General features: G+C 46.3%; 1 protein-coding gene across 7 annotated transcripts; it reads left to right on the top strand.

Moving 5' to 3' along the window:
• The first annotated feature begins 770 nt into the window (after nucleotides 1-770).
• On the top strand, nucleotides 771-26,867 carry SLC13A5 (solute carrier family 13 member 5). 7 transcript variants are annotated; one of them, XM_073315282.1, is made up of 13 exons: nucleotides 771-1,005; nucleotides 4,429-4,485; nucleotides 4,801-4,929; nucleotides 6,897-7,033; nucleotides 8,978-9,192; nucleotides 11,486-11,657; nucleotides 12,848-12,970; nucleotides 13,668-13,880; nucleotides 15,804-15,925; nucleotides 16,642-16,760; nucleotides 18,789-18,950; nucleotides 22,569-22,706; nucleotides 23,896-26,867. In XM_073315282.1, exons 1-13 carry the CDS (start codon nucleotides 901-903, stop codon nucleotides 24,022-24,024), a joined length of 1,821 nt encoding a protein of 606 aa, XP_073171383.1. In that variant the 5' UTR covers nucleotides 771-900; the 3' UTR covers nucleotides 24,025-26,867. The 7 variants fall into 7 exon arrangements, with proteins under 7 accessions (XP_073171383.1, XP_073171377.1, XP_073171379.1 ...); XM_073315276.1 differs by lacking the exon at nucleotides 4,429-4,485 and having other exon boundaries at nucleotides 817-1,005; XM_073315278.1 differs by lacking the exon at nucleotides 22,569-22,706 and having other exon boundaries at nucleotides 817-1,005.
• Nucleotides 26,868-27,198: the final 331 nt, after the last annotated feature.

The following is a 27,198-nucleotide window of genomic DNA, read 5'->3' as shown; positions in this document are numbered from 1 at the left end:
CAGGGGGGATGCGTGGGGTAGGGGCTGGCGGGGACTAGCTGGGTGCCTGGTTGGTAGAGTACATGATTCCCCGCCCCACACGCTGCCATTGGCACGGTGGGGGGGTGTGTATGGGGGGGGAGTCTGGCACATGATCCCCGCCCCACGGGCACAGGATGGTGCTGGGCGGGAAGGGGGGAGCTGGGGGCCGTGTTGGCGTTTGACACCTGATCCTGCCACTCCCCCCGGGGGCTGTGAGTGGCCCACAGGGATGGGTGGGGTAGACGGGGGACAAGGGGGGGGAGCTGTGAGTGGCTCACAGGGAGGGTGGTATAGGGGGGCTGTCAATGGCTCGGGGGGGGGGCTGAGAGTGGCTCACGGGGGGTAGAAGGAGGCTGTCTGGCTCACGGGGGGGGGTGGACATGGGGCAGCGGGGGGGAGCTGTGAGTGGCTCGGAGGGGTGGACATGGGGCAGCGGGGGGGGCTGTGAGTGGCTCACGGGGGTGGACATGGGGCAGCGGGGGGGGTAGAGGGAGGCTGTCTGGTTCACGTTGGGGGGGGGCTGGACGTGGGGCAGCGGGGGGGCTGTGAGTGGTGGGGGGTAGAGGGAGGGTGACTGGCTCACGTTGGGGGGGGGCTGGACGTGGGGCAGCGGGGGGGCTGTGAGTGGTGGGGGGTAGAGGGAGGGTGACTGGCTCACGTTGGGGGGGGGGGCTGGACGTGGGGCAGCGGGGGGCTCCCTCTGGTGGCAGCGGCCGCCGGCACTGAGGTCGCCGCGGCGCAGTCCGGCGGGGGGGGGGGCGGCCCGGCCCGGTGTATTTAAACCACCCTCTGCAGCCAGGTCCCTCTCACTCGCTGGCTGCCCGCCGCCTGCCGCCGCCGCCTGCCGCTGCGCTGGGCTCGGACCCCCCCCGCCGGACCATGGCCCCGCCGTGCCTGAGACCCCTGCTGAGGTTCAAGTCCTTCGCCGTCCTCTTCTGCACGCCGCTGCTGCTGCTGGCGCTGCCCCTGCTCGTCCCCACCAAGGTAAGCGGCTGGGGGGGTCCGGATCGCTAGGAGCTGCCGCCTCGGGACCGGCCAGCCCGGGGCGGGGGGGGGGGTTCAATGCACAGATCACTTTTCGCTGCTAGCAAAGCCCAGATTTCTCCGGGTTTCCCTCCGGGAGAGGGACCCCCCCTTCCCCTTTGTTAATTGCACCAGCGATGCCCAAGGGGATGCTGGAGTCTAGGGCTGAACATCTCCTGCTTGCCCCCCCCCATTTCAGCTCGCTAGCGCTATGGGGGCTCCCCCTGTTGCTGCTCCTTGCCCATGCCCGCGGGGCTGGCAGGGACTTCAGACCGAGCCGGGACCACAGCCCGGTTGGGGCCACGTTTTCACAAGCGCCCAGCATCAATCCAGGGGAACAAGCTGCATCCCTTCCACCACCAGATGGGACTTCTGGCCATCTGGCCGGGGGTGTCCTCACTGCGGGCATGCCAGCTCCCAAGTTATCTCCCAGTCCCTGTGTCACTGCAACCTTTCATTCACTGGAAGGACAACGGATGGATTTCTGCCGAGAAATCCGGAGAAGGGTTTGTTTAAATAAATCCAATCAGTTGACTCAAACAGTTCAAATGGTGGGGGGAAAGATTAGTGGTGGTGGTTTTTCACCTTTTACTTCCTGAAATGTAATTCCTCTTTGGGTGATCAGGTTAGTAAATGTAAAGTTTTAAGGACTAGATTAGGATCACTTGCAGGGTAGCCCTCAAACAAACACAAACAAACAAACAAAAATGGTATTTATGTCCCAGGCTATAGCTCAGTCTAGGCAGTAAATGTTACAAAAAGAGCCTCTGAAGTAGAATGAATGCAGACACAAACTGGTTATAAGAAACCCTGCAGTGCCAGGATCTGGCTCACCCACAGACTCAAACATGAAACATGCCATTTTTACCTTTGTTGTCTTACAACTTTGATACCAAGTTTTTGATCCACAAAGACATTGTTTCAAGTTTTGGTCCATGTATGTTGGTTTTTGTCAGAAGCATCCGCCTCCTCTCGTGGTTAGACCTGGCTTTACCGCTGACTTGCTGTGTTGACGCCTCTGTGCCTCAGTTTTCCCATCTGTGAAACGGGCATGACACAGGCATGTTATGAGGTTTGATATTTGTAAAGCGCTTTGAGATCCTCGCATGAAAAGCTATGTAGGTGCACACCATTATTATTAACTTGTGAGAAGTAAAACATTGTGCCCGATGATTCACTGCTGTGTACCCTGGTGTAACTTGATTTCAGTGGAATCGTGCTAGTGGCTTTTATCTTTTTTGTCTTTTTGGTAAAATCTGAAACCCATGTTTGCAGCAAATATTAGAGTCTGGCATAGCTTTTAGGGTCTGGTCTAATTATAATGTGACAACTATTCATTTTTGATTGACCTACATTGCTCGACATATTTTAAACTTCAGAAAAACCTCAGGCATGTTTGTCAACAAAAAATGCCACCCCTTCTGGTTTACCTGTCTAATAACAGCCCTGCCTTTTGGTCAGCTTGAGAGACTCCAGTGGAAGAAAAGGAGGACGTGTGGCACCTTAGAGACTAACAAATTTATTTGAGCATAAGCTTTCGTGAGCTACAGCTCACTCCATCGGATGCAAGTGAGCTGTAGCTCACGAAAGCTTATGCTCAAATAAATTTGTTGGTCTCTAAGGTGCCACACGTCCTCCTTTTCTTTTAGCAGATACAGACTACATGGCTGCTACTCTGAATCCAGTGGAAGAGAAATTCCTATGAGTTGGGGTTGGGGAGGGACTTCACTGATGTGGTTTAAAGATTAAAAGCTCTAGATAGATGGTAAATATTGTAGGATCAATGCCAAAGCTTGTGATAGGGCTGTGGTGTGCAAGAGTAGCAATACAGACTTCAATAAAGAAGTTTGTAATTATAAAATTTATAATTTAATGACAGGTTTAATGAGTGTCTAGTGAGGTATTTTGTATTCCTCTGAAACATGTCATCTTAACAGGAGCTTACAGGATTGCATAACAGTTTACTAGAATTCATCAATGATCACTTTCACAACTGCCCTCCAAGAGGACAGATTGTTATGTTTTCTGTCCCTGTTCAAAGAAGCAAAACCAACATTCTACAGTTATTAGTGGTAATCATGACTATATTTTTCTAACCTTAGCGTTTGCTTTTCAGTTTTCTAAACCGGACTGTGCTTGAATTGGCTGTGTCTAGAAGAGTTAATTTATAAGCATTGTTGTCTTTTTGAACTTTAAGTAAATTATTTACTCCACATTCTAGTGCTTCTATTGTGAAATTTGTTCAAGAGTAGTAATTTCTTTCAGACCCTCACAGCTGTTTCTGTTTTTCACACAGTGGCCAAATGCAATCACATGTGATAAATTCTAACACTTAGCTACTGCTGCAAAACCTAGAATCACATTATAAAGTCCTAGAAACCCTAATTAAGTCTCTTCCCTTGATATCTCTCCTGTACTGTAGCCTATGCAGAATTGTTCTTTACAGAGCATACTCAGTAAATAACCTCCTTCTAACTTGATAAACATTTCCAATTGCTTGTAAATAACATCTTCTGCTCATATAAAGAGCTTCTCAGCAAAAATAAGCAACACATACCTGCTTATAAAAACACCTTATAGCACATTTGTGAATATCAACTTCCTGCCTGTTTGTTTTGCCCCCCCCCCCACAAAAAAATCCTTAAGACCCTACAAACTGTTATTATAAACACAAGCAAATTGTGAACTATGGAGCATTTACACCTGAACCAAAATAATGTTTACAGTCAGTTTATGAATACTTACTTCTCATAAGAAAATTGAATTTACAAACTCTAGCATCACTAGGCTATAAAAATGTCTCAACAACAGTTTAACTGGACATGGTCAGAGATTTCTAATCCAGACAACCCCCATGTTAAGAAAACATTATCATTTCAGAGAAATAATTTAATACCTATAATATAATGACCTTCAGTCAGATGAAGAAAGATTTTTCAAGGGACTACTAGCGATTTTTGGTATCTCAATTGTCAGGCGTCCAACCTGAGACAACTTAAGGAGGCCTTATGTTCAGAAAGGCAGCGTCGGTCCTGTGAAAATCAGGCCCCTTTTAAGTGTCTTAAGATGAGCACCTGAAAACAGAGACATCCAAAATCATGAATCGCTTCTACACATCTTGGCCCGTAGGCATGGAAGCTCCTGCTTGAATCAAATGCCAGTAGGACAGCTGAACATTTAAGTTAGCCATATGTTTGCATTTCTATGGAAATTCTGGTTTTTCCACCCGCTCAGCTTTGGCCTGCAGTCCTTGTGCATTTAAAATGCCCCTAGCTTTGCCCATGCATTGTTTTCCAGGCCAGGCTTTAGGATGTGATGTGAATGTTCACTTAAGCTAGTTTCTGAATAACTGATTGAGCTGTAAAGATCAAATGTCTCTTTCAGGATTTGGCTTCTTGTGGAGATGGCCTGGAGCCAATTAAATCCAATGGGGAATTGCAGGTATTTGGCACCACTCAGGATCAAGCCCAAAATTCACTTCAGGAGTGAAATCCTGGCCCCATTGAAGTCTGTGGCAAAACTTCGATTGAGTACATTTTTGCCTTTACAATTTAGCAGATTGTACCAGCTGGGTGTCTAAGACTATTTTCTTGGAGAAGAAAACAACACTCCTATTAAAAAGCTCTTTTCCCTCCCCTAAGAGACCACTTGATTAGAGCGCTGCCATTTATATCCTGGGATCTACTGGGAGACCCTCTGCATTCAGCTACTCACTTGATTTCCTGTCGCTTAAACCCTTGTTTGCTTGTATTATAGGAGGCCAAGTGTGGCTATGTCATCATCCTTATGGCTGTGTACTGGTGCACAGAGGTCATCCCATTGGCTGTCACAGCTCTCCTGCCTGCTATATTATTTCCGATGTTTGGAATCCTGGAGTCTAAAAAGGTAAGGATTGATTCTAGGTCAGCCTAGGTTTACTCATAAACTTCAGGGGCCCAGACCATCTTAGACCAGCATACTCCAATGCACCAATGTTTCTGTGCTTATCACATTGGCTGAGTTGCTTTTCATCATGAAGGTAGCACTGATAATATCACCTTGTGTGGGTTACACTGCTGCCCCTAAGTTCTGATGCAGGTCAGGATCTGGATAGGTTTCATCTCCGTGCTGGTTTTATTGAGAAGATTTGAGCTGGAGTGAGTCAAATCCTGGAAGCAAGTTTTTAAAACGACATTCTAGCAATCGTATGCAATGTAGCTGTCTCGGTCCCAGGATACTAGAGATACAAGGTGGGTGAAGTAATATCTTTTATTGGACCAGCTTCTGCTGGTGAGAGACAAGCTTGCCAGCCAGACATGTGGCTTGAATGCTTGTCTCTCTCACTGACAGAAGTTGGTCCAATAAAAGATATTACCTCACCCGCCTTGTTGTTCTAGCTATTAACATCCCCTCATCTGTATATATTGGACATAGGATTCTTTTTCACTTCCTACTCTTAATGGTCATGTGGTGTTGCTGTGTGCTGTTAAATGACCACTGTGCTCTACCCTAGAGGTGGCTGCACTTTGTGGTGAGTGAAGGGATTCCTCTGTATATAGTTTGTAAAGTGCTTTGGAATCCTTTGAGATGAAATGTACAACATAAGTCTGATTGCTTTCTTCAAATTATTATTTATATTACAATAGCACCTGAAGGCACCCACCAAATTTGGGGAACCATTGTGCCAGGTGCTGTGTAAACACATGGTAAGTGGTAGCCCTATATCTGAGGGGCTTCCAATCTAAACACACAAGATGGATGGGGAAACAGAAGCACAGAGAGGTGAAGTGACTTGCCCAAGGTCACACAGGCAGTTCCTGGCAGAGCCTAGACCAGAACCCAGGCCTCCTGGGCTGGGACTCAGTGCTCTATCCCCTGGAGACACTGTCTTTTTAGAACAAGCTCTACTGCATTTTGTAAGGAATTGTTGCCTTTCATAGTGAAATAGGTGTGCTGCTGGACACATATTGGACTCTCCCACCTTAACATCCATCCCCTAAAGCTCTTTCACATGCCAACCTCAATACTCAGCAAACAAACTTGATGGTGAAATTCTACAAAAAGATACAAAACCAACTACATGGTGTGGATTGTGTCCTTCTGTAGTAGCTGGTCCAAACATAGGAGAATAACCTACTACTGCTGCCACCCATGGAGTTATTCTTTCAGTGGTAGAGATCTGTGCTTTGGTGCTGAAACTCCTGAGTTCAGACTTCTGAAAAGCCAAGGGATCATTTCAAAAGTGACTCCCGATCAGGGACTCATACTTTGGGAGATCTTAGATGCTTGAGACAAGATACTTTTAGCAGGGGATGTATGTAACATGCTGCCAAAGAGTGTGCTGTGTCCTCCTTTAGTAGCTGATTGACATAGAGGATAACAGCCTACTACTTTTGCCAGCAAATGGGCATACTACTCGAGCTGGAGTGGTGGAAGTCTGTGTTTTGCTTCTGAAAGTGCCGGGTTCAGGACTTGCTGGTGACCTGTTGGGGTAGGATTATGGGGCTGATTTTTAGAGGTACTGAGTGACCTTCTGGGCCTTAACATCTCTGAGAATCAGACAGCATACGTGCAATACTTAAAGCTACTATACTTCTTATAGTACATGTGAGCAGTTATTTATATTTCATTAGCATCTAGTGGCCCCAACCATCAGAGGCCCCTTTGCGGTAGGCACTGTGCAAACCAGATAAGAGACAGCCCCTGCCCAAAGCAGCTCAGCATCTAAATAGACGAATGGAATTGAGAAAATGTACAGGGTTTGCTCCTGCTCCCACTGACGTCAGTGGGAGTGGAAAAAGGGCCAGAATACCTTGGCTGTTGACAAACCCACTTGTGAATCAGACACTGATAGGCAGTTCCTCTCATTGCAGGTGTGTATGCAGTACTTGAAGGACACCAACATGCTGTTTGTTGGGGGGCTGGTTGTGGCAGTAGCCGTGGAACACTGGAATTTGCACAAGCGCATTGCACTGAGGGTCCTGCTGATCGTCGGAGTGAAGCCCCCACTGTAAGAGGCCCTGTTACACCTGCCTTTCTATCTGTCTGTTATCTGGAGCAACCAAGCTTAGCAGAAGCGTCTTCAGATGCCAGGAGACGAGGGGGAGAGCGTGAGAACTGAGTCACACAGAATGAAGGCGACAAAAGCCTCAGTTGTTTCACTTCCAGAGGTTGTGTATGACCGCAGGAATGATGCAATGTTTGAAAGCCCAGGATGGCTGCAAAGGAAGACGCTCATCATTCAGCTTCCATTGAAGTCAATGGGAGTCTTTCTGTTGAATTAATGGGAGCATGGTTCTGTTCTACCCTAATCTGTACAGGTTCTTTTATTACACTCCTCACTCTAGTATCTGCTCAGGCCCTTAGTGCCTTGGTCAGTGTGGGTTTCAAGTGCCCAGTGAAGCTCCTAATGCTAGGTGTTCGCATTTCCCATTTGGGGACACGGTGCCCTTGGATTGGACGTTCGGTTCCTGTTTGAGTTTGACTCTTTGGGGAGCCAGAGTAAAACCACCACAAGCAATAGACTAGAGGTCTCCTGTAGGCCCAACCTGGGCCTGAACCAGACCCAAGCCCACCTTGAGGGGGCTAAGTCATTTTCCGACCTGACCTGACCCTTCCCACGAACCTGAGGCAGTGCCGCCATGGGTCAGCAGGGTGGTAGCTGCATGCACTGGCGACTGCATGCCCTGCTCCTGCCGGCTGCCACCTGAGTAAGAGGTGCTGGACTCCTCCGCTCCTGTGGCAGCTGAGAGGAGCAGGCCGCGCAGCCACCGCCATGCCAGCCCCACAGGCAGGAGGAGAAGAGCTGACCCAAGCCTGAGCGGGTCCAGGAGTTTTCCCACCTGCCCTGCCCCAGATCCGACACTGGTGGTCCGGTCCCTGAGGGTTCAGGTTGTGAAGGGCTCTAGAACAGAGCTTGTAAGTGTGAGGCTGAATGCCCTGATATCCTGTTAAGGCTCAGATCCTGCCCACCTCCCACCCCCTATGGCTCTTAAGTCCCACAGAATTGTTGTGCGTGGGAGGCAGGCAATGGAGAGATCACCCAGGGGGACTGAGCTCAGCCTGTAAGCTGGGGAGCTGCCTTCCAGGGAAGCTCCTTCTTCGTCTGCACAGAGTGAGCAGAGGGCAAATGCATAAGCCCCAGAAGGGGCAAGGACATGCCCAGTGGGACCAGCACAGCATAGGAGGAGTGCAGGGGTAACCGCTGCTGCTACAGCCATGGGCAGTAATAGTGGCTATAAAGTGACTGTGGTGATGCTGCTCAGTCCGGGGGGTTGCGGGGATGGTTTTATTCCCCATGACACCAGCAGAGATCATCAGCGCAAATCCCCTGTGCTCAAGACACCAGGATTTGGCCCCCGTATTTAATCAGCATATCCATGATGCCGAGATCCCTGTCGCCATTTTCATGAATGCCAAAAACCCGCACCCTGCTCCAGCCAATTATTAGCCGAGTGGAAGATGTAAGTGGGCCCGTTCTATGTCTTATTTACCCTGGTGCTGACGTTAGTGAGGGAGCAGCCGACACCACAGCTGTTCCATGTTAGCCAGGATCCACCTCCCAAGTCGAGCTCACAATATCAGAGAGTGCAATTTTCCAGATTTCCAACAGTAATCAGAAGAGAGAAAGGCAACCTTGCTTGTGGTTCGCTATTGTGAAATGGCTGCTTTTACGCTGGCTAAATAAGTGCTTCTCGCTAGGGCTTACATGACAATGGAGTTTCTCACAGGGATCTGCGTGGGGCTAACTACTCTGCTGGAGTGAGTCCAATGAAAGCAATGCAGCTGCACCAGCCAAAAATTGGGCAATGGTTTCCTTTTCTGGAACAGGTAGTACATGCCAGAGTGGGGCCTGCTATACAGGGTTGCATGGAAGTAGATTGCGCTGTCTGAAAAGCCCAGAAAAGCTTTCATGGTTATTTTTCTTTCCTTCCTTCTGTTTCTCCACGTGCAGCCTGATGCTGGGCTTTATGGGAGTCACCGCCTTCTTGTCCATGTGGATAAGCAACACAGCCACTACTGCCATGATGGTCCCTATCGTCCAGGCTGTTTTGGATCAGATGAACAGCACAGAGCAAGACCGGACGATTACGGACCAGCCTAACGGGCAAGTGAATTCAGCAATCGAGCTGGAGGAGAAGAACGTTATGAGCCTGACGTCTGTGCAGGGTAAGGGGCCTCCGAGCGGGCTTAATCAGAGTCTGTTTCAATTGCTGTATAAAAGCCTGATTCAGAGCCTGCTGACACAATGAAAAGTCTCATACCGATGTCACTGGGCTTTGGCCCAGGCCCTAGGAAAGCCAGGAGCGGTATCCAGAAAGAAACCCATTAAATACATTAAGGCCCAAATTTTCAAAAATGGCTCCCAGTTCTGGGTGCCTCCCAGCTTTGGGTGCTCAGCTCTCGACACCTGGGGCTTAATTTTCAACTGTGCCAAACACCCCTTCAACCTCAGTGGGTGTTCAGTGCCTCTGACAATTACAACCAATGGATAACATTTTCAAAAGCACCTAAATGACTTAGGAGCCGAAGTCCCATTTTCAAAAGGGATTTTGGCACTGAGGAACCTAAGTGTCATTGAGAGTCAAGGGGATTTAGGCTATCAAGTCATTGAGGTACATCTGAAAACTTTATCCACTCTCTTTTTGTTTTGTCCTTGATCAGTGGCCGTTTCTTTATGAAGCAAGTTACGGGGGAAATGATTAAATAATGAGAAACTGGTCCAGCGTTGATCGAACAGGAGCTGCAGCTTCTCAGTGAAGCTGAGCTGGTACTTGCACCCCCATGAAATGTATTCTCCCCCCTCATGGGGATTCTTTGCCTCTCCACATTTGACCGTCTCTTTCTTTGTATTTTGGGAATTTGAAACCCTGATCCTGCAATAGGCAGGATTTTTTTCTGCATAGGCAGAACCCTGCACCCTTACTGAGTCCTAATGTCTTCGCAGGCACAGAGGATCACCCATGCAGAGCTCATTATAGGATGAAGACCTAAAGTGCTTTTCAGGGGAGGAAGGACAGTCTACTTTAGGGGGTATGGCAGTAGATTGGGACTCGAGAAACCTGAATTTAATTAATCAGAAAGTGAATCAGCCCCAGATTCTGTCTGACTTTGGGTAAATCACTTTATCTCCCCCGTGCCTCAGTTTCTCATCTGCAAAATGGGGTTAGTACTTCCCTGCCTCCCAGGGGAGTTGGGAGGATAAAATCCATGAATGATTGTGAGGTGCTCAGATACTGTGGTGATGCAGGACATATAAATGCCTACACAGATTTCACTTGGTGCTTTGTAATAATGCTACCCATTTCTAACTTCAGAGCTGTTGTAATGGCAATAGATTTTATTTTTGTATTCAGTGACCCACTATTAATATGGGTGCTTAATAAAAAAAAAAAAAAGTGGGGTCAACTGGTCTCAGTTTCCATGGTGATTTCATGTCCAACAACATAATGTGTGTTTCCAGATTAGGTCCTCATCCACAAGAAGCAACAGGATGGACACAATATTACTAGAGCAAATACAGGCCTGATGTAAGCAGACACAACTCCATTGATCTTAGCGGTTCTGCCAAGACTGAATTGGATCCTATGTTTTCTCTGGATCTATTGGAAGCCTCCAATGTTAGTTGTGGGTTTCTGCCCTGGTATGTGAATAGCACCATCACTGTAATATCTGAGCAGCTCCCAGATATTAATGAATTCACCTCACAACTCCTCTCTATGGTAGGGAAGTGTTGTTACCCTCATTATTCAGAGCAGGAAACTGAGGCACAGAGGGTATGTCTACACTGTATTGTAAACCCAGGTCTGTGTGACCCGGGCTTGTGGACTCAGAGTTTCCAAGCCCATGCTTGAGGGTCCACACTGCATTGTAAACATAGGTTTACAATTGCTGGACCCAGGTCGCACAGCCACACTAACATATCCATTCTCCACTACACAGACCTTTTGACTTGGGTCTGCGGCTTGACCTGTGTCCACACTGTAGAATGGCAGGTCTTGGACCAGCGTCACAGTGGAACTTGGCCTTTGACCTACCCCCACTAGCAGGGTCCTAGGACCTGGGTCTTGAGCACTTGCCGACCCGAGTCAGATTGATTTGTGTGTAGACGGAAGGGGCGTTTGGGCTCAAACCTGAGTCGGAGCCCAGGCTTATCATGCAGTGTAGACATGCCCAGAGAGGCAAAACAACTTTCCTAAGGTCTCACAGAAAGTCTGTGGCAGAGCCAGGAATCGAACCCTAATCTCCAGAGTCCCAGTTCAGTGCCATAGCCACAGGACCATCCTCCCTTCTCTTTGCCATGAGCATTCTTATAAAATGATATGCGGCTATAGTCAACATAGCTTGGCATTAATTAAAATAAGAGGCATAGACAAATTGCAGCACCAAGAACATTGCCCCGGTTCTGAGCGTTGTGTCGCCACTGTTTTACGAAGGGCAAGTTCGTATTTGTTGTTTCCAGCCGTAGGTGGTGGCCACGTTCCTGATGAACCCAAAGCTCTTGGTGATCGGGAAGTGAGGAAACGCATCAGTAAGGGGATGACACTGGGTGTGTGCTATGCTGCTAGTATCGGAGGAACTGCAACGCTCACCGGAACGGGGCCAAACCTGGTTTTGAAAGGCCAGATGAATCAGTAAGTTGTTCTTACCACTTCTCCTTCAGCCTCTTAAATGGTCTCTCTCCGCTTTTTGACCAGCACAGCTGAAAGTCTCAGTTGGTGGCTGCTGATGTTGGTTCTAAGAGTTATCTGTGTGTATGTCATGTGCTTTGCCTCATCATCTTCTGCTCAGGCACAAGTGAGTCGTTTGATATCTAAATCAAAGTGTCCCAGTCTGTCATTGTAGCCCGCTGGGTTTAAGTCTACACTGCATTGTAAACCCAGGTCTGTGGGACCCGGGCTTGTGGACGAGGTGTTTCCAGGCCTGTGCTTGAAGTGTCCCCACTGCATTGTAAAGCTGAGCTCGCAATTCCTGCACCCAGGTCTCTCAGCTGATTTCTGCTGGAGAACCAGTAGCCCCAGCAGTCAGTAGACCACTAGGTTTCAAAAATCCATCTGGCCCAAATGGAACCAGTAGAAAATGTGCAACTGATATTTACAATAGAGTCTCATCCATTACTGACTCTGAATGCAAAATTCCAGGCACAAAGTTAGAGACTGTTTTTAAAAATGTGTCCTAACTCTTTAGAAACTAAGAGACAAACATAGGTCCCATCAAAGTGAATGGAAGTTTTGTTGTTGGTTTCAACAGAAGCAGGATCATGCTTTAAATTCCTGTCTTCTTGAAGATCCCCTTAGTTCTAAAGAGTTAGGGGAAGGGAATGCTGAAAGCATAGGTGGTTGAGCAGATTTGTTGCAAGCAGAATATTGCCCAAGGTTTTTGATAGGGCACCTGTGGGTCTTTAAACTGGGTTTATGTAATACAGGTCCAAAATAGTCAAACCCAAGTTATTTGGGCTCAATAAATGGGTAGCTGGATGAAATGCAATGAGCTATGATATGCATGTATTCAGACTAGATGATCTAATGGTCCCTTGTAGCCTTAAGCTCTATGAATTATGAAAAATAGCAACATGGGCTGCTGTGTGCAATTAATGTAAAACATTCGATAAAGAACAGTGGAAATTTCAGTCATGGCATTTACAGTCTGAAGTCCATGAGAGTCTCTCCACTGACTTCAGTTGGCTTTGGATGAGGCCCTTACGGGTGAGCGATGGATGAGCCCTGAGGCTCTTATAATATTCCAATTAGCGCATGTAGACGGGAGAATATACTCAAACAGTTTGACCTGGGTACAGAAACCATTGTTTGTTTTCTCTCTTCAGACTGTTCCCTGAAAATGGTGATGTCTTGAATTTTGCTTCCTGGTTTGGATTTGCATTTCCAAATATGCTTCTGATGTTGATGTTATCTTGGTTTTGGCTCCAGTTTTCATTCATGGGGTTCAAGTAAGTATAAAAATATAATGTTATGGGCCAGATCCTCAGCAGGTGTAAATCCGCTGTGAATCTGGCCCTCTTGGTTTGTCTTTTTATCATGAGATTACATGATGCCTAGGTCTACAATCTGGAAGCACAGTACTGTATAGACAGGGAATGACATATGTCACATAACATTATATCTTAGTAGAAACTTCACATATGTACAACCGTCTGTGGTGAGATTGAACTGTGCTTGTTACAACCACATTTGTAATTAGTGTTTATTTTCTCGTAGAACCTAGAGTCCACAACTGAGATTGAGGCCCCATTGTGCCAGGCACTGTACACCCACTTAGTGAGAGACCGTCATTACCCCAAAGAGTTTATAATCTAACTAGGGGAGGGAAAAACGAGGCAAAGAGAGATGAAGTGATTTGCCCAAGGTCACACGGTAGATCTGTTGCAGAGCCAAGAAAAAATCTAGCTCTCCTGACTCCTAGTGCAGGGCCTGGCCCCCAGACACACATCTCAGCAAGAGATGGTAACCAGTGGCAGCTATGTGCAAAGGATAAGACAGGGGTTCACTTTATAGCACACTGCAGCTGTAGCCATTCTAGGCGATAGGTAACATGGTTCTGCACCCTACATGGCGAGTGTCAAAGTGGATTCACTGGTAATTTTCTCTTGCAAGCAAATATTTACAACTTTTTTTTTTTTTTTTAAGTTTTAGGGAAATGTGGGGCTGCGGGATGGAAAGAACTGACAAAGAGAAAGCTGCTTTCAATGTGCTCAAGGCAGAGCACCGGAAACTAGGCTCCATCTCCTTTGCTGAATTCAATGTCCTCATGCTCTTCATTCTACTGATTCTCCTGTGGTTTAGCAGAGACCCAGGCTTCATTCCTGGCTGGGCCACCTTCCTCTTCAATAAAGATGAAGAGTAAGTTTGAATCCTGCAGTGTTTTAGCTGACTTAGTTATACTGTATATGGCTCTACTCCCGTTTGATCCTTAGGGGCATTTAATTCAGATCCTGTCTCAAGTCACACATGGAAGTTGTTTGATAGGTCTGATATCTAGTTCTCGTTTGTTGCATAGCACCAAACCACCGGATAATTGACAATCTCTGCTCTGAAGAGGCACACCTAGCAAGCGGGCCACAGCCTAAGACTGGCACAGCCAGTGTGAGGGGAATTCATGCTGTTTGTGTCTCAATCCAATTTGTTTATTCATTTCTATTAGCCCTTCAATTTTATGAGTTAAGATCAGATTGAACATCATTTTAATATGCAGTAAATGTCATGTGCAAAGGAAATCTATCCGGCACCCACAAGAAAATTGACTCAGAGATTTGAAAGGCTTCTCCATCTTCCTCCTATGCTCCTAACCTTGCACCCTAGTTTTAAAGGGAAACATAATTAAGACCATTTCTTGCCATACCCCACCCGTGCTGCAGTGTTTGAATTCATTTGGCTGCCTGTCGAAGTGTCTTTACTCATCTCACATGCACCAGTCTCACTTGTGAGCTGATGTTTATGATGATTTTGTTTATTAAACTGCTTGTTTATTATTGTTTGTTTAAAAATGCACCAACTACACTAAAGAAAATATATGCATAAGTGAGACTCTTTTCTTTGAAATATGAAAGAAACATGTTAAATATCTATGCCCTGGGTGTTGTTTTGAGGACTTGGTATTTGCTAGGGTATAACAGTTTTCAAAAATACATAAGTGACTTTGGAGTCTAAATCCATTTTCAAAAGTGATTTAGGACCTCCCAGCTTAGATGCCTAAGGGTAGGTCTACACTGTAATCGGAGGTGTGATTGCACCATGGGTAGATATACGTGAGTCAACTTTAATCTAACTAGCTTGGGTACCAATAGCAGTGAAGCCAAAATAGCTTGGACTTGGGCATAGCCTAGCTACCTGAGAAAGTACCCATGTACAACATGTGTTTCAGTCACACCTCTGATTGCAGTGTGGATGCACACTAAATCCCATTGACCTTTAGTGAGACTTAGGGCTTGTCTATACTTACCATGGATCGATGCTGCGGCGATCGATCCACCGGGCGTCGATTTAATGGGTCTAGTGAATACTTGCTAAATCGACCGCTGATTGCTCTCCCATCGACTCTGGGAGTCCACCGGAAAAAGAAGCATTAGGTAAGTCGACGGGAGAAACTTGCAATACTCTAGATACTGCAGTAAGTCGACCTAAGCTATGTCAACTCCAGATACATTATTCATGTGGCTGGAGTTGCATAACTTAGGTCGACTTAAACCCGCAGTGTAGACCTTCCCTTAGACTTGTTAGTGCCCAAGTCACTCTTGAAAATGGGACTTCAGCTCCTTAGCCACTTAGTCTGCAAAGGAAATATTTTCAAAGGGCCTAAATCCAAGCAGGGTTCTAGTCCTGGCATTCATTCAACCTTTGACCTTTGGCAAGTTAATTAGCATTCCGTGCCTCAGTTTCCCCTGGATACTAGGAGGATGATAATTCTTCCCTACTTAACAGAAGTGTGGTAGAGAAGACACTTTGAGATCTTTCAATGGAAGGCATGACGGAATTGCAAAGTGATATTAAGTAAGATGATACAAATGTGGAGTTTTGCAAGTCTGGATATCAGAATCTGCAATATCAGGGTACAAAATGTTGCTAAATTCTTAAAGACCGATTAGAGAGATTGTACAGACAAAAGCAAAAAGGACTTACGGGTTACCATGTACTAGGACAATGGTATGGGTGTGTGCTGGATGGATGCCATGTACTGAGACAACAGTACACATGCTGGATGCGTGCCATGTCTTGAGACAATGGTGAACCATATCCTGCTAACCTGCCCTCTGCTTTTTCTTTTAGGTACGTTACTGATGCCAGTGTAGCTCTCTTTGTTGCACTACTACTGTTCATAGTTCCTGCCACTAAACCCAAATTCAGCTGCTGTAGTCAAAACAGCTTTAGCCCTGACCAGAACAGAGAAGGTAATGGAAGGAGAAATTGACAATATTGATGCTTGTCTTGGAGCTTCCCCCCTGGCCAGCCCAGCTTTGTGATTCTGTGGTGAGATCACAACTCACCGTGCTGAGATTGTGAAGCCATTCCTCAGCTCCCGCTGATGGCGCTAGAAGAAGTGCTCCTTTGTGACTTAGGGCTTGTCCGCAGGAACCATGAGCGTACTGCAGACTGGGGTGTAAATCTACCCTAGGCCAGCCTGCCATGTGCTGTCTGTGCAGACCCTGCTGCTGCATGCTAAATGTTCCCTAGTATACACTGTCCTACTCCTGTTTCAAAGCAGGGTAGATCAGAGTGCGCTGCGAAACTTTCAGTGTGTGTCCGCATGGAGCCTGGGGACAGTGAGTGTGCAAAAGACTAGTGCAGGGCAGATTCACACTCCAGCTTGCTGCGAACTAAGTGTTTGTATAGATAAGCCCTTAGTGTGTGCAGTTCCTGGGAGCTAATCCCACTTAGTTACTGCTGGCATTTGACCATAACCCTTGTATATCACTGTTCACCTGAAATGGGCAGTTTTCTCACTAGCATGCCTGTCCTGGGCTATCGCATACACTGTGTGTCATTGGGTTTTAGCGCTTCCTTTGCACTGGGGTGGTAGGAAGTGCACATCCGAGTGGATAGCCTTGGAAAATGTAGGTGTCTTCATCTTCTCACAGCATTCTTGGCTCTGCTTTTATCTTTTTAGTGATGAAAGAGCCCTTTTTCCCAGCCCCGTTGCTAAGCTGGAAGGTGGTTCAGAGGAAGATGCCCTGGAACATCGTGCTGCTGCTAGGAGGAGGATTTGCCTTGGCCAATGGAAGTGATGTATGTCCTCACCTCTAGGCGCCATTGACTCTAAGGGTGACCTTTCTGCTCTGCTTTTTGGTCCCTTGTTAGTAGTAACAGGTCCAAACCAAAGCGGCATCTGAACCAATGCTTAATTTGTGCCAGGGCTGAGCCCCGCCACCTCTGGGCTTCATAGCCCCAGCACCACTGGGCTTGCTGCGTCAGTTATGAATGCAAACAAAATTGCTTGAGAGACGGCATCTCTTTCATTACAAATTAAGCACTGATCTGGACGGTAACTTGAACCATTTAGCAGCTCAGCCCGTTCTCTATTTATTAGCGTAATTGTTCTCTGGTTAGGATGGGTGTGCCTCAGGGATTGAACTCCAGGAGTTCAAGTGCTTCTCCAAAACACCTGAGCCTCCAGAATCTGCAATATTGATAGGAAATCTTCCTTGAGGTTTCCTTAGCACAAATAGCGGGAGAGCGGCCTTCCTTGTTGTCTATTGTCACCCCCAGTTCTACTCCTGGCCAGACAACAGAAGTGCAGCAATGCATCTAAGAGTTTCAGAGCTGTTCTGGATTTGTTTAGAAGAGATGTAAATCTTCATACTTCAGGGCATAAACCAAATACTTACTGAAGGGATTAAGGAAGCCTTTCTCTCTCTAGGGGCAGGTTACTCCATAATCATCCACTAGGGCAGTGGTTCTCAAACTTTAGCAACCTGAGGACCCCCATTTTGATTTACATTTTTCTGGGGACCCCAAAGCCCCCTGCTCAGCCCCAAGGCCTCACTCCTGCCCACCTCTTCCCACCCCCCCACTCACTCCATCCCCCCTCCCTCCATTGCTCGCTCTTCCCCACTCTCTCTCACTTTCACCAGACTGGGGTAGGGGGTTGGGTGCAGGAAGGGGTGTGGGTTCTGGGAGGGAGTTTGGGTGCAGGAGGGAATGAGGGGTGCGGGCTCTGACTGGGAGGGAGTTTGGGTGTGGGAAGGGGTGCGGGCTGTGTGTTCTGGGAGGGAGTTTGGGCGCATGCGGGGTGCGGGCTCTGGGAGGGAGTTTGGGTGCGGGATGCGCTTTCTGGGAGGGAGTTTTGATGTGGGAGTGGGTGTGTGCTCTGGGCTGGAGCTGGGGTGCGGAAGGGGGTGAGGGGTGCAGGCTCCAGCCAGACGGTGCTTATCGTGGACCCCAGTTTGAGAAACGCTGCACAAGGGGGTTTCTTGACCCTTTCTTTGAAGTGTGTGGTAGTGACTGCCATCAGAGAGAGGACACAGGACTCGCTGGGCCACTGCTCTGATCCAATGTTCCAAACTTCAGAAAACATTCAATTCCGCTCTAGAAATAGGCAAGGATTTGCAAGAACCCTGACTCCATGAAACCTGTTCCACGCATCCCTGTTGAGATGGGTCTGATCAGAACCCCAGATCCTCAAACTGCCAAGCTTTGAGGAAGTTCACATACTGATCCCAAACTTTGTGGCTGGGCTGTCCTTAAATGATAGGCCAGACCAAAGCCCTAGATTGGAACATTGCCCAGGCATTGGAACAGGAGGATCCAAAGTATGGTGGTTTTGGACTGCATAGCAGAAAACCTTTGTAAGCCACTGGAGTTAATCTCTGATAGTATTCATGAAGGAAAACACAGTCAATCAATTCAGTGCCTTCAGAAGCCTTAGCAATTCTTTCAGTGATTCCTCTGAGCAATTCATTAAATGTTTGCAGTTGTGTGGCTTCCTTGGTCTCTGGTATAACTCAGTATTGAACTTCTATGTGGCAAAAATGTGAGTACTTTCTGACCAGAATATGAGGGAATAAATCCGACTTAATTTCCAACTGGCAGGGAATCTCTTTCATTATTATTATTATTTTATTATTTAAGAAAGATCACAATACCTGTTCTATAAATGACCTGGTTTGTTTGCTCTTGAATGATCTAACCACTAATGTCAATGGCGTGTTTTCATATGTGTATTTGGATTTGGCAATACATTCCATGCAGTAGGAGCTACTATGGATGGCCTAGAGTTCTGTGTCTTCCTGAAATGCTCCTCTTGATTTTTGTCAGGCTTCTGGTCTGTCGAAATGGCTGGGTGATCAGATGACCCCATTGCATGCTGTCCCACCATGGGCCATTGCAGTGATACTTTCACTTGTTATTGCTGTCTTCACCGAATGCACCAGTAATGTAGCTACGGCCACCCTTTTTCTACCTGTCTTTGCGTCCTTGGTAAGATTTTTTTTCTTATTGGGTTTTCTCACTGCTGATCTGGAAAATTGATTTAAAAATCCAGGAAAAATTGATAAAGTCTTTAAAAATGGAACAATACCACATGTAGTGCCATAAGCCAAGGGACTTTGTATGCAAATAGGGTTACTCCAGAAAGCATCTAGCAAACAACCCATCAGATAGCAAAGCTGGCTCTAGTGCTGGGAAAAAAAAGGCCAGACTTGCAGCTCTGGAGTCCTTTATTTATCCACAGGATAGGTATCAAACAGGCAGCGGCACTGCAAACTTCCCTGGCACTGCCCTGCCACTGTGTATCAACCTTGATGGTCCAACTCTTGGAATGAGAAAGTAATTCAGCCTCCTTGGCCCCTCTCCTGAGATTGCCTATCAGGAGGCCAGTTAATGCCAACTGCAATGGTGGTTTGTGTGATGCGGGCACTTGTCCGCGGGAAAGTGGACTGAGCCACCAACTCATTTAAAATAGCTTACCCAACACCAGTCAGCTGGTGAGGATTTTTGGTCACTCGAGCTGTATTCAACCAGCAGCTTGGAGGTTAAAAGTCCTATCTTGCATCCCCCCCTATGCGCTCGGGAGTCCCCACCAAAAACATTTCACTTCTTTAGTCTTTCTTTCAGGGGCGCATCACTGAAGTCAATAGACCCTAAACACAAGCTTAAAATTAAGCGCGTGTGAAGTACGTAACCGTATGCATATGCTTAAGTGCCATTGAAGCCAATAGGGATAGACTTAAGCATGTGCATAAATGCTTTTCTGCCTTGCCTTAGAGAGGGGCATGTTTAGTAATGAGGGCTTGGTTTTTCCATTGCCTTGCACCTTGTATGCTCATTTACCCCTGTGCAAAGTGAGTATAAAATGTGTGTAAAGCCCCACTATTCTGAGTTTAACACTTTACCCCCACTTTGCACAGGTGTAAATGATGACCCAAGGTGTAGGGCAATGGGGCCTTGAACCTCGACTGTATATAGTTGGTGAAACACTTTAGGATCTCTTGGGATTACAAATGCCATGTACATGTAAAATGTTGTTTTTCTCTGCTGTGACAGTCTTCCTGCAGGGCTCTAGATTTTTTTTTTTCGCCTAGATTTTTGTTCTCCTTTGTTAAAATCCAACACTCTTCATTCATTTCCTTGGATGTTTCAGCCATCTCTGTCTCTTTTGCTAGAGCACTGAAGACAAGAGCATCCTTATAGGGTTCATTGCGCCATTTCTGCAGAACAGAATATTTTTAAACTCTAAGACGACACACAAGGAGAGGAATAAAAATGGTCACAGCCTTTTTTGAGCAGAGTTGGCACCACAGCAAATAGATAGTTTTTTCTTTATTTGTAAAGAGTTTTAGTCTTTTCTTTTAAGTAAAATTATCCTGACCCAGGCTGCTTAGCTGGCAGTGACTTAAATTGACACACAAGTTCTGGGGACTGGAGAATCCCACAAAACAGGCATAATGTTTAAAGTCTTGCTCTGTGAGCCTAGTAATTACAATCAAGTCCCTGTGTCGCTCTGACAAACCCTCTCAAAGTGTTGGTAGAGATCAAACAAAAGAACTCCATGTACATTTGACCAGAACCCCAAATTATACCATGCAGAGGGGGAAAAAAAGCATCAAGTATCTGCATCTGCAGTCAAAAGTGAATTGTGAAGTGAAATAAAGCAGCCATGTAGCAAGTCGCGTTTAGGAGAAAAAATTCCATGTGTGGGAATGTAGAAGTTAATGAAACCTATCCAGTGTTGTCAGCTCTGTAAATACAAAACTGGAGAGAATACCTAGAAGATCCAAGAGGACAGAGCAGAGCTATAACTAGGAATTTCAGCGTCCAGGGCGAGCAAGCATATCTGTGCCCCCCTGGGTTTTTTTCCGGCATTTCTCCACTCCCACAGCTTTGCACCCTGGGCAGCTGCCCTGCTCACCCTGCACTGGTTACAGGCTTGGGACAGGCATTGTATATGTTTTATTTAGAAGAGGTGGACAGTAGTAAAATAAGAATGTAAAGCCAGCATGAGGAATATGATTCATCAAATGCATAAACAGCTTTTTAAAATACAACAGATATTAAATGGTGACGATGGAGATACTTAGTTGAATGCAATTTCAGGACAAGTGAAACCTGCCTTTTCAGAATTCATATAGAGTGCGATTCAGTGTATAGTGAAGGAATAATGAAATTTGGCACTCTTTGGACCAGATCCTCTTCTGGCATAAATTAAAGCAGCTTCACTGAAGTCTGTGAAGTTACACAGATTATACCAGCTGAAGGTCTGGACCTCCGACCTTCTTTCCAAACCTCACAGGGAGGTCGTTGAGGATAAATACATGTTAAGGGCTGTTATAAAGTGAACTGTCACCAATTGTCCTCCATGTTCACTGAAGGTAGGACAAGAAGTAATGGGCTTAATCTGCAGCGAGGGAGATTTAGGTTAGATAGTAGAGAGAACTTTCTGACTGTCAGGGTAGCTATGATCTGGAATAGGGTTGCAAGGGAGGCTGTGGACCCTCCATCATAGGAGGGTTTTAAGAACATGGACAAACACCTGTCAGGGATGTTCTAGGTTTACTTCGTCCTACCTCAGTGCAGGGGGCTGAGACCTTTAAAGGTCCCTTCCAGCCCTACATTCCTAAGATTCTATGACTGTGAGGCTCTCAGATACTATGCTAATGAGGGCCCTATAAGTACCTCAGATACATAGATAGAGCACCTTCAAAGGGCTTTGAAAACGTTATGGAGCCAAATTCTGCCCTCGGATATGCCTGTGCAGTTGCCTTTGGATTGGATGGGGAATTGGGTGCCCCACTAAGGGCAAAATTTATTATTCTTGTAGTGCCTAGGAGCCCCAGTCGTGAACTAGGGCCCCATTGTGGTAGGTGCTGTTAAAACATAGACCAAGAAAATTTAGCCCTAATCCTTTACCTTAAACCTCATAAATACCCCATGAGGTAAATAAGTGTTTGTTTTTACATTTTATAATGGTATCCCCATTTTACAGATAGGGAACTGAGACAGAGTTCTGGAGGGCCTGATTTTTCAAAGGTGCTGAGCACCTAGAGCTCCCATGACTCCAGCTTAAGTGGTGGGTGCTCAGCAGGTCTGAAAATCAGGCCTTCAGGGTGGGATTTTCAGAAGAGATCAGTGCTGGCCTAGAACCACCCCCCTTGAAGTCAGTGGTGAAAAGCCCATTGCCTTCAATGGGAACTGAGCTAGGCCAATGCTGAGCACGTCTTTAAATCCCACGCCAAATGACTTGCCCAAAGACACAAGAGCCTGTGCCAGATCCAGGATTAGACCTGAATACTTCCTATCATCTAGTCTTTCATTCAAACCATTAACCCATGTCCCTCTCTCTGGAAATAGGATGGGAGCCTTGACCCACATCGATAACGTGCAGTGTGCAATACGCAGGTCTGGTTAGAATGACTTTTTTCTGTTTAGTGAAGCAGTCCTTTGCTATGAGAGGAGTCCAGTGCGTCATGAATATACTGTTCAGAAGTGACTCATACGGGGGGATGAACAGACCTGCTGTGTCTGTGGGATCTCACAGGCTTTCTGCCGGCTTCTATTTCTGAACAGCACTAACTCTACGTCTGGTCTGTTTTCCCCCAGTCGCAATCAATCGAGGTCAATCCCTTGTACATCATGATCCCTTGCACTCTCAGTGCCTCTTTTGCCTTCATGCTACCTGTGGCAACACCTCCAAATGCGATAGTGTTTTCCTATGGTCACCTCCGGGTTTTGGACATGGTAAGATGATGACGACGATTCCCTGGTCATTTGCCTAAGCTTTCCATTACCCTCTTCCGTAAATAGCATGGATGTCGCCTAGTTTTATGGTCCTGCATTTCCAAAGTTCCCTTGGCTGTCGAGGGAGACGTGTAAACAACCTCAGCCTCAATGCTACGGCCCCATTTTGTGGTCGCGTTGTAATAGGAACCCGCATGTAAAAAGCCGTGGAGCTTCGCTCCAAGTAATTGCCATGCAGGATAAAATTGCTGATTCTGCAGTCTGTCGTTTCGTCTTTTATACGTACAGGGTAAAACTGTGCTCACTGCAACCTCGCTGCCTTCAATAGGTTTGCATCAGCGTCACAAGGGGCCTGATCCTGTGCCCATTGTGGCCAATAGCAAAACATCCTCCTCCAACGTGAGTAAGATTGATCCTGCAATTGATAGGGTGCAGGCGAACTGCTGCACCATGCAGAGACGTACTGAAGTCAATGGGGCTCTCTGCAGTCCACCCATGTGCACCGATGCAGCTGTGCCACTGTAAGCTCGCTCGTGTAGCCGCTCTACCATTGGCTTCATTCCTCCAGCCCCTGCAAGTGACCGTTGCTATGTCAGTGGGAGAAGCTTGCCCGCTAACATAGCACTGTCCACATCAGCACTGAAATCGGCATAAATTATGTCACTTAGCCAGGGTGGCTAATTCACACCCCTGAGCAACATAACATGTCAACTTAAGCTGTAGCGTAGCCATGGCCTCATTGTGGCAGAATCCGGCCGTTAGCCAATAAAATGCATCTTGTTTGACAACAAGGTGGGTGAGGTAGTATCTTTTGTTGGACCAGCTCCTGTTGGTGAGAGAGAAACAAGTTTCTGAGTTAATCCAGTAAAAGATATGACCTCACCCACCTTGTCTCTCTAATATCCTGGGACCTACGTTGCATACAACAATGGATGCTATCTTGTTTCACAGTTTTTCAAGAGTCCAAACTAATTACAGAGCTAAGAGTTTGCACCGTGTTCCATGGCAGTTCCATTTACGGAAGAACACCAAACAGCCAGCACAATGGTTCTTTCTGCTTTACTAGGATGAAGGGTCTAAGAACACCTTCAAGTTTCTTCATTGTGTTTATGCTCATGAGTTTATGCTCAGGTCTTCTGAGACTCATTTGTGCTGGTGTGTGTTTTTTTTTTTTTATCTTCCCCTCCAGGCTAAATCTGGAATAGTGATGAACATTATTGGAATCCTCTGCATCACTTTGGCCATCAATACCTGGGGACGTCCCATGTTCAGCTTGGACACGTTCCCATCCTGGGCCAATGCCACAGCTGGAAAGTGAGCAGTGAAGAATTTATCAGAAAACCCAAAGGAACCCTAGTACTGTTTCCTCCTTGCCCCACGTCCTGTCTAGAGCCTTATCAGCACCTCGGATGCTGGGTTAGGATGAATGCAACCTTCTGAGGTTTAAATTTCAGGTCAAATGCAAATCAACTCATTCCAGCCGTGACTGAGCCATGAGTGCTGCTTCCAGACAGCAGTCTGAGGAGCTGTGTCCGTGTCATGCCTGTGATCTCTGCGTGCAAGATGGGGATGTAGCTCAAGATTTTACTTAACTTTATTAAATGGAAGAGAGGCTGTGCTGCTAAAAAAAAATGACTCGAACCTCCATGTAACTAGTGTGCATTTGGAAATCATTAGCATCGGATGCCGCGTACAGTCTGAGGCCTGCTGCAGTTCCTTAACGTCCTCCAGTGTCCGCCAGTCCGTAGCCACACCAAGCGTCCCCGGCTGTCGCTGGCAGGCTAATGCAGGAATGGTTCATTTAGACTGGGCTCAGCAGTGCAGTGAGAACTATTCCTTCCACGTACAGAGCCAGCAATGTTCCCTGAGGCCTTGTCATCACTCCCAAATGCTCACAGTGGAGAGTTGGGTTGACTAATACCAGGCTGACTGACCATGACTTGGCATCAGGCAAGGCTGAGTCATGGTCAGCTTCATGTTGGTGCAAGTTGCACTCAGAAGTATGTGTGGTTTCAACAGGGCAAGTACTTTCTTAGACAATGTGGAAGTGATCAAGATGGACAGCAAGACTTCCAGGTGTGGTCAAACCTCCTGGATTAACCCTTTAAGTGCCTACCAGCAGAGTGCTAGTTAACTCTTTAATTCTGGGGTGAAGACAAGGCTGGAAAGACCAGCTTTTAAGTAGGAACACGCTTCCAACTTGTATCAAAGCATAGCAATAACCAGAGAGTGAATTTAAAGCTATTTGTGGACTGAGTCCTGAAATCCTTAAGCATGGATCCCTGTAGGACTGGGCCCAGGGGCTCCAACAGCAGTTTTGTCTGACTAAGGTTCTGTGTATAAAGTGTTTTGTAACACCTGGTTTATAACTGGAATAGCACTATGATTTCTCTCAATTTTTCTGAAGCAGCTGGTGGCAGACAGCTACAGATGTGTCTGGCCATACTTCTGTGCCAGTGTCATGGGGAAGGTTTTAATTTAGTATTTGGAGACTAAATTACTGGAAGCCATGGCCACATGGTCTAGTGGAATGGCCACAGGGCTGGCTGCCAGGCACCTCCTGAGTTCTGCTCCCAGACTCACTATGTGGCCTTGACCACATCACTTCATTGCTCTGTGCCTCAGTTTCCCCAGCTGCACAATGAGGATAATGATACTTACCTACCTCACAGGGGTGTTGTGAGGCTTAAGAGCCCAACTCCTGCAGCCCTGGGAGATCAGCCTGAATAAGGGCTTCAGGATTTGGCCCCTAATGAGTTAATGTATGTAAGATATTAAATGTTGTTGTTGTTTTGACTTTCTTTATAGAACTGGAAAAAATAATTAATTATTGCTTTGTCTTTAAAAACAAGGAAAATATTTATCCACAAAAACCTCCGGTGTGGGAGCAAGAGGCATGTCCTGAAGGGAAAACACTTTAATAATTTAAATTAATTGTCTAAGGGTCTGATCCTTTAAGGTGCTGAGCACCCTTGGCCCCACTGACTGCAGTGAGAGTTGCACATGGCCTCTCCAAAGGACACACTCAGCATCTCAGGTAGGGTTGCCAACCCTCCAAGATTGTCCTGGAGTTTCCAGGAATTAAAGATGAATCTTTAATGAAAGGTTATGTCATGGGATCAAACCTACAGAAATACGTCCAACCAGAATTGGCAACCCTAGGCTTAAAGAGTCTGTAGTGTGGCCATGGGCCCAGTGCAACCTGGGTGGCCCTCTCCCTATAACTGCAGGGTGAGGACAAAGCAGATTATCTGTGGGGTTCTGTGGCTGGTGAACGTCACCAAACAAGCAATATCTGTCAATCTGTTAAGGAAGATCCCAGCCCAAGCAAGAAATATTATGATTGTGGGCATCTGATCAACACTTGTCTAAACAGATACGTAAACTCAATGAAATCAATGGGTGTTTGGCACTTACCTTGCTCAGGTGCTTTTGTAAATCCCACTTTGTACCTGTCTGCATCTTTTGGTGCCTAAATCCCTTTGTAAATCTGGCCCAATGTGCCTGCCCTGAGATGCTGATTGCTCTCAACTCACAGTGACTTCACAGGAGCTGGTCCAAGGACCTTTTTGCTGGAGAGTATTAACTCACAACTCTCATTTTTGACTGGTAGGATGAGAGCTGGGTGAGACTTTCCAGTCAATTTGGTGACACCAAAACTTGAAGCAGATTCATTTCAACATTTTCAAAATGAAGCATTTCAAGTTTTCAGTTTGAAACAACTTTTCCTTTCCAAACTTTCCTTTCTTTTATTTAAAAAAATCAAATAAAATTGGGAAGAGTTTGCAAATGGACAAAATCAAAACAAAACCTTTCCTGTGACCCAGAATATTTTTCATGACTTTTCAAAATTTGCCCATGAGCTGAAAATAATCATTTTATTCATCCTGCTGTAGCTGGGATGTAAAATCTGGTAGCACTAGAATGCTAGGGCTAGTTCTTAGTTTTCCTGTCTAAATTAACTGAATTAAAAACTTTGCTCTGAAATGTAGGTTTCTGGGAAGGGCCTTAACTTAGTCATTCCCCAACTCTGTGTGCGGGAGTGAGCTGCGGGGAATTTTCATAAGAAGAGGAAATGAAGTTGTTACTGGAGCTCTCATGTCAGTCAGGGCATCTTTTTCCTATATTGCTGCAAAGTTGAAATTAAACTTTATTTTCCTATATGGGCATATAAGACTTTTTTTATCCTGGGGGGGGGGGTGAGCAAGGGGCAGGAGGAACATATAGATGTGAAAAGAAAGAACCTGGTTTCAAAGGGTTTGGACCCTTTTTATTGTAATCATGGAGTCCTCTTCATACATGTCATGGTCCTTTTAAATATCCACTCTTTTTCTTTCTAAGGCAACTTAAATGGAAAAGTCACAGGATTTGAACTTGCCAAATAACAAGTGGGTGGACTCCATCTTCTTTCCAGCATGGCTGGTTTTTCTTGTTACCCAACACAGGGCTTGATGACATTGCATTACACTCCATTGCGTTACGCTGTATGTTG

The sequence above is a fragment of the Lepidochelys kempii genome, chromosome 17, assembly GCF_965140265.1.
Source record: "Lepidochelys kempii isolate rLepKem1 chromosome 17, rLepKem1.hap2, whole genome shotgun sequence".
NCBI lineage: Eukaryota > Metazoa > Chordata > Testudines > Cheloniidae > Lepidochelys > Lepidochelys kempii.
This window is presented reverse-complemented; position numbering and strand designations above follow the sequence as displayed.

Excerpts from the sequence above, each read along its gene's own strand:
- SLC13A5 (XM_073315282.1), top strand. The coding sequence starts at position 901 with ATGGCCCCGCCGTGCCTGAGACCCCTGCTGAGGTTCAAGTCCTTCGCC. Across the intron at positions 4,930-6,896 it reads GAATCCTGGAGTCTAAAAAG|GTGTGTATGCAGTACTTGAA; the intron begins GTAAGGATTGAT and ends CTCTCATTGCAG. Across the intron at positions 13,881-15,803 it reads CTCTTCAATAAAGATGAAGA|GTACGTTACTGATGCCAGTG; the intron begins GTAAGTTTGAAT and ends TTTTTCTTTTAG.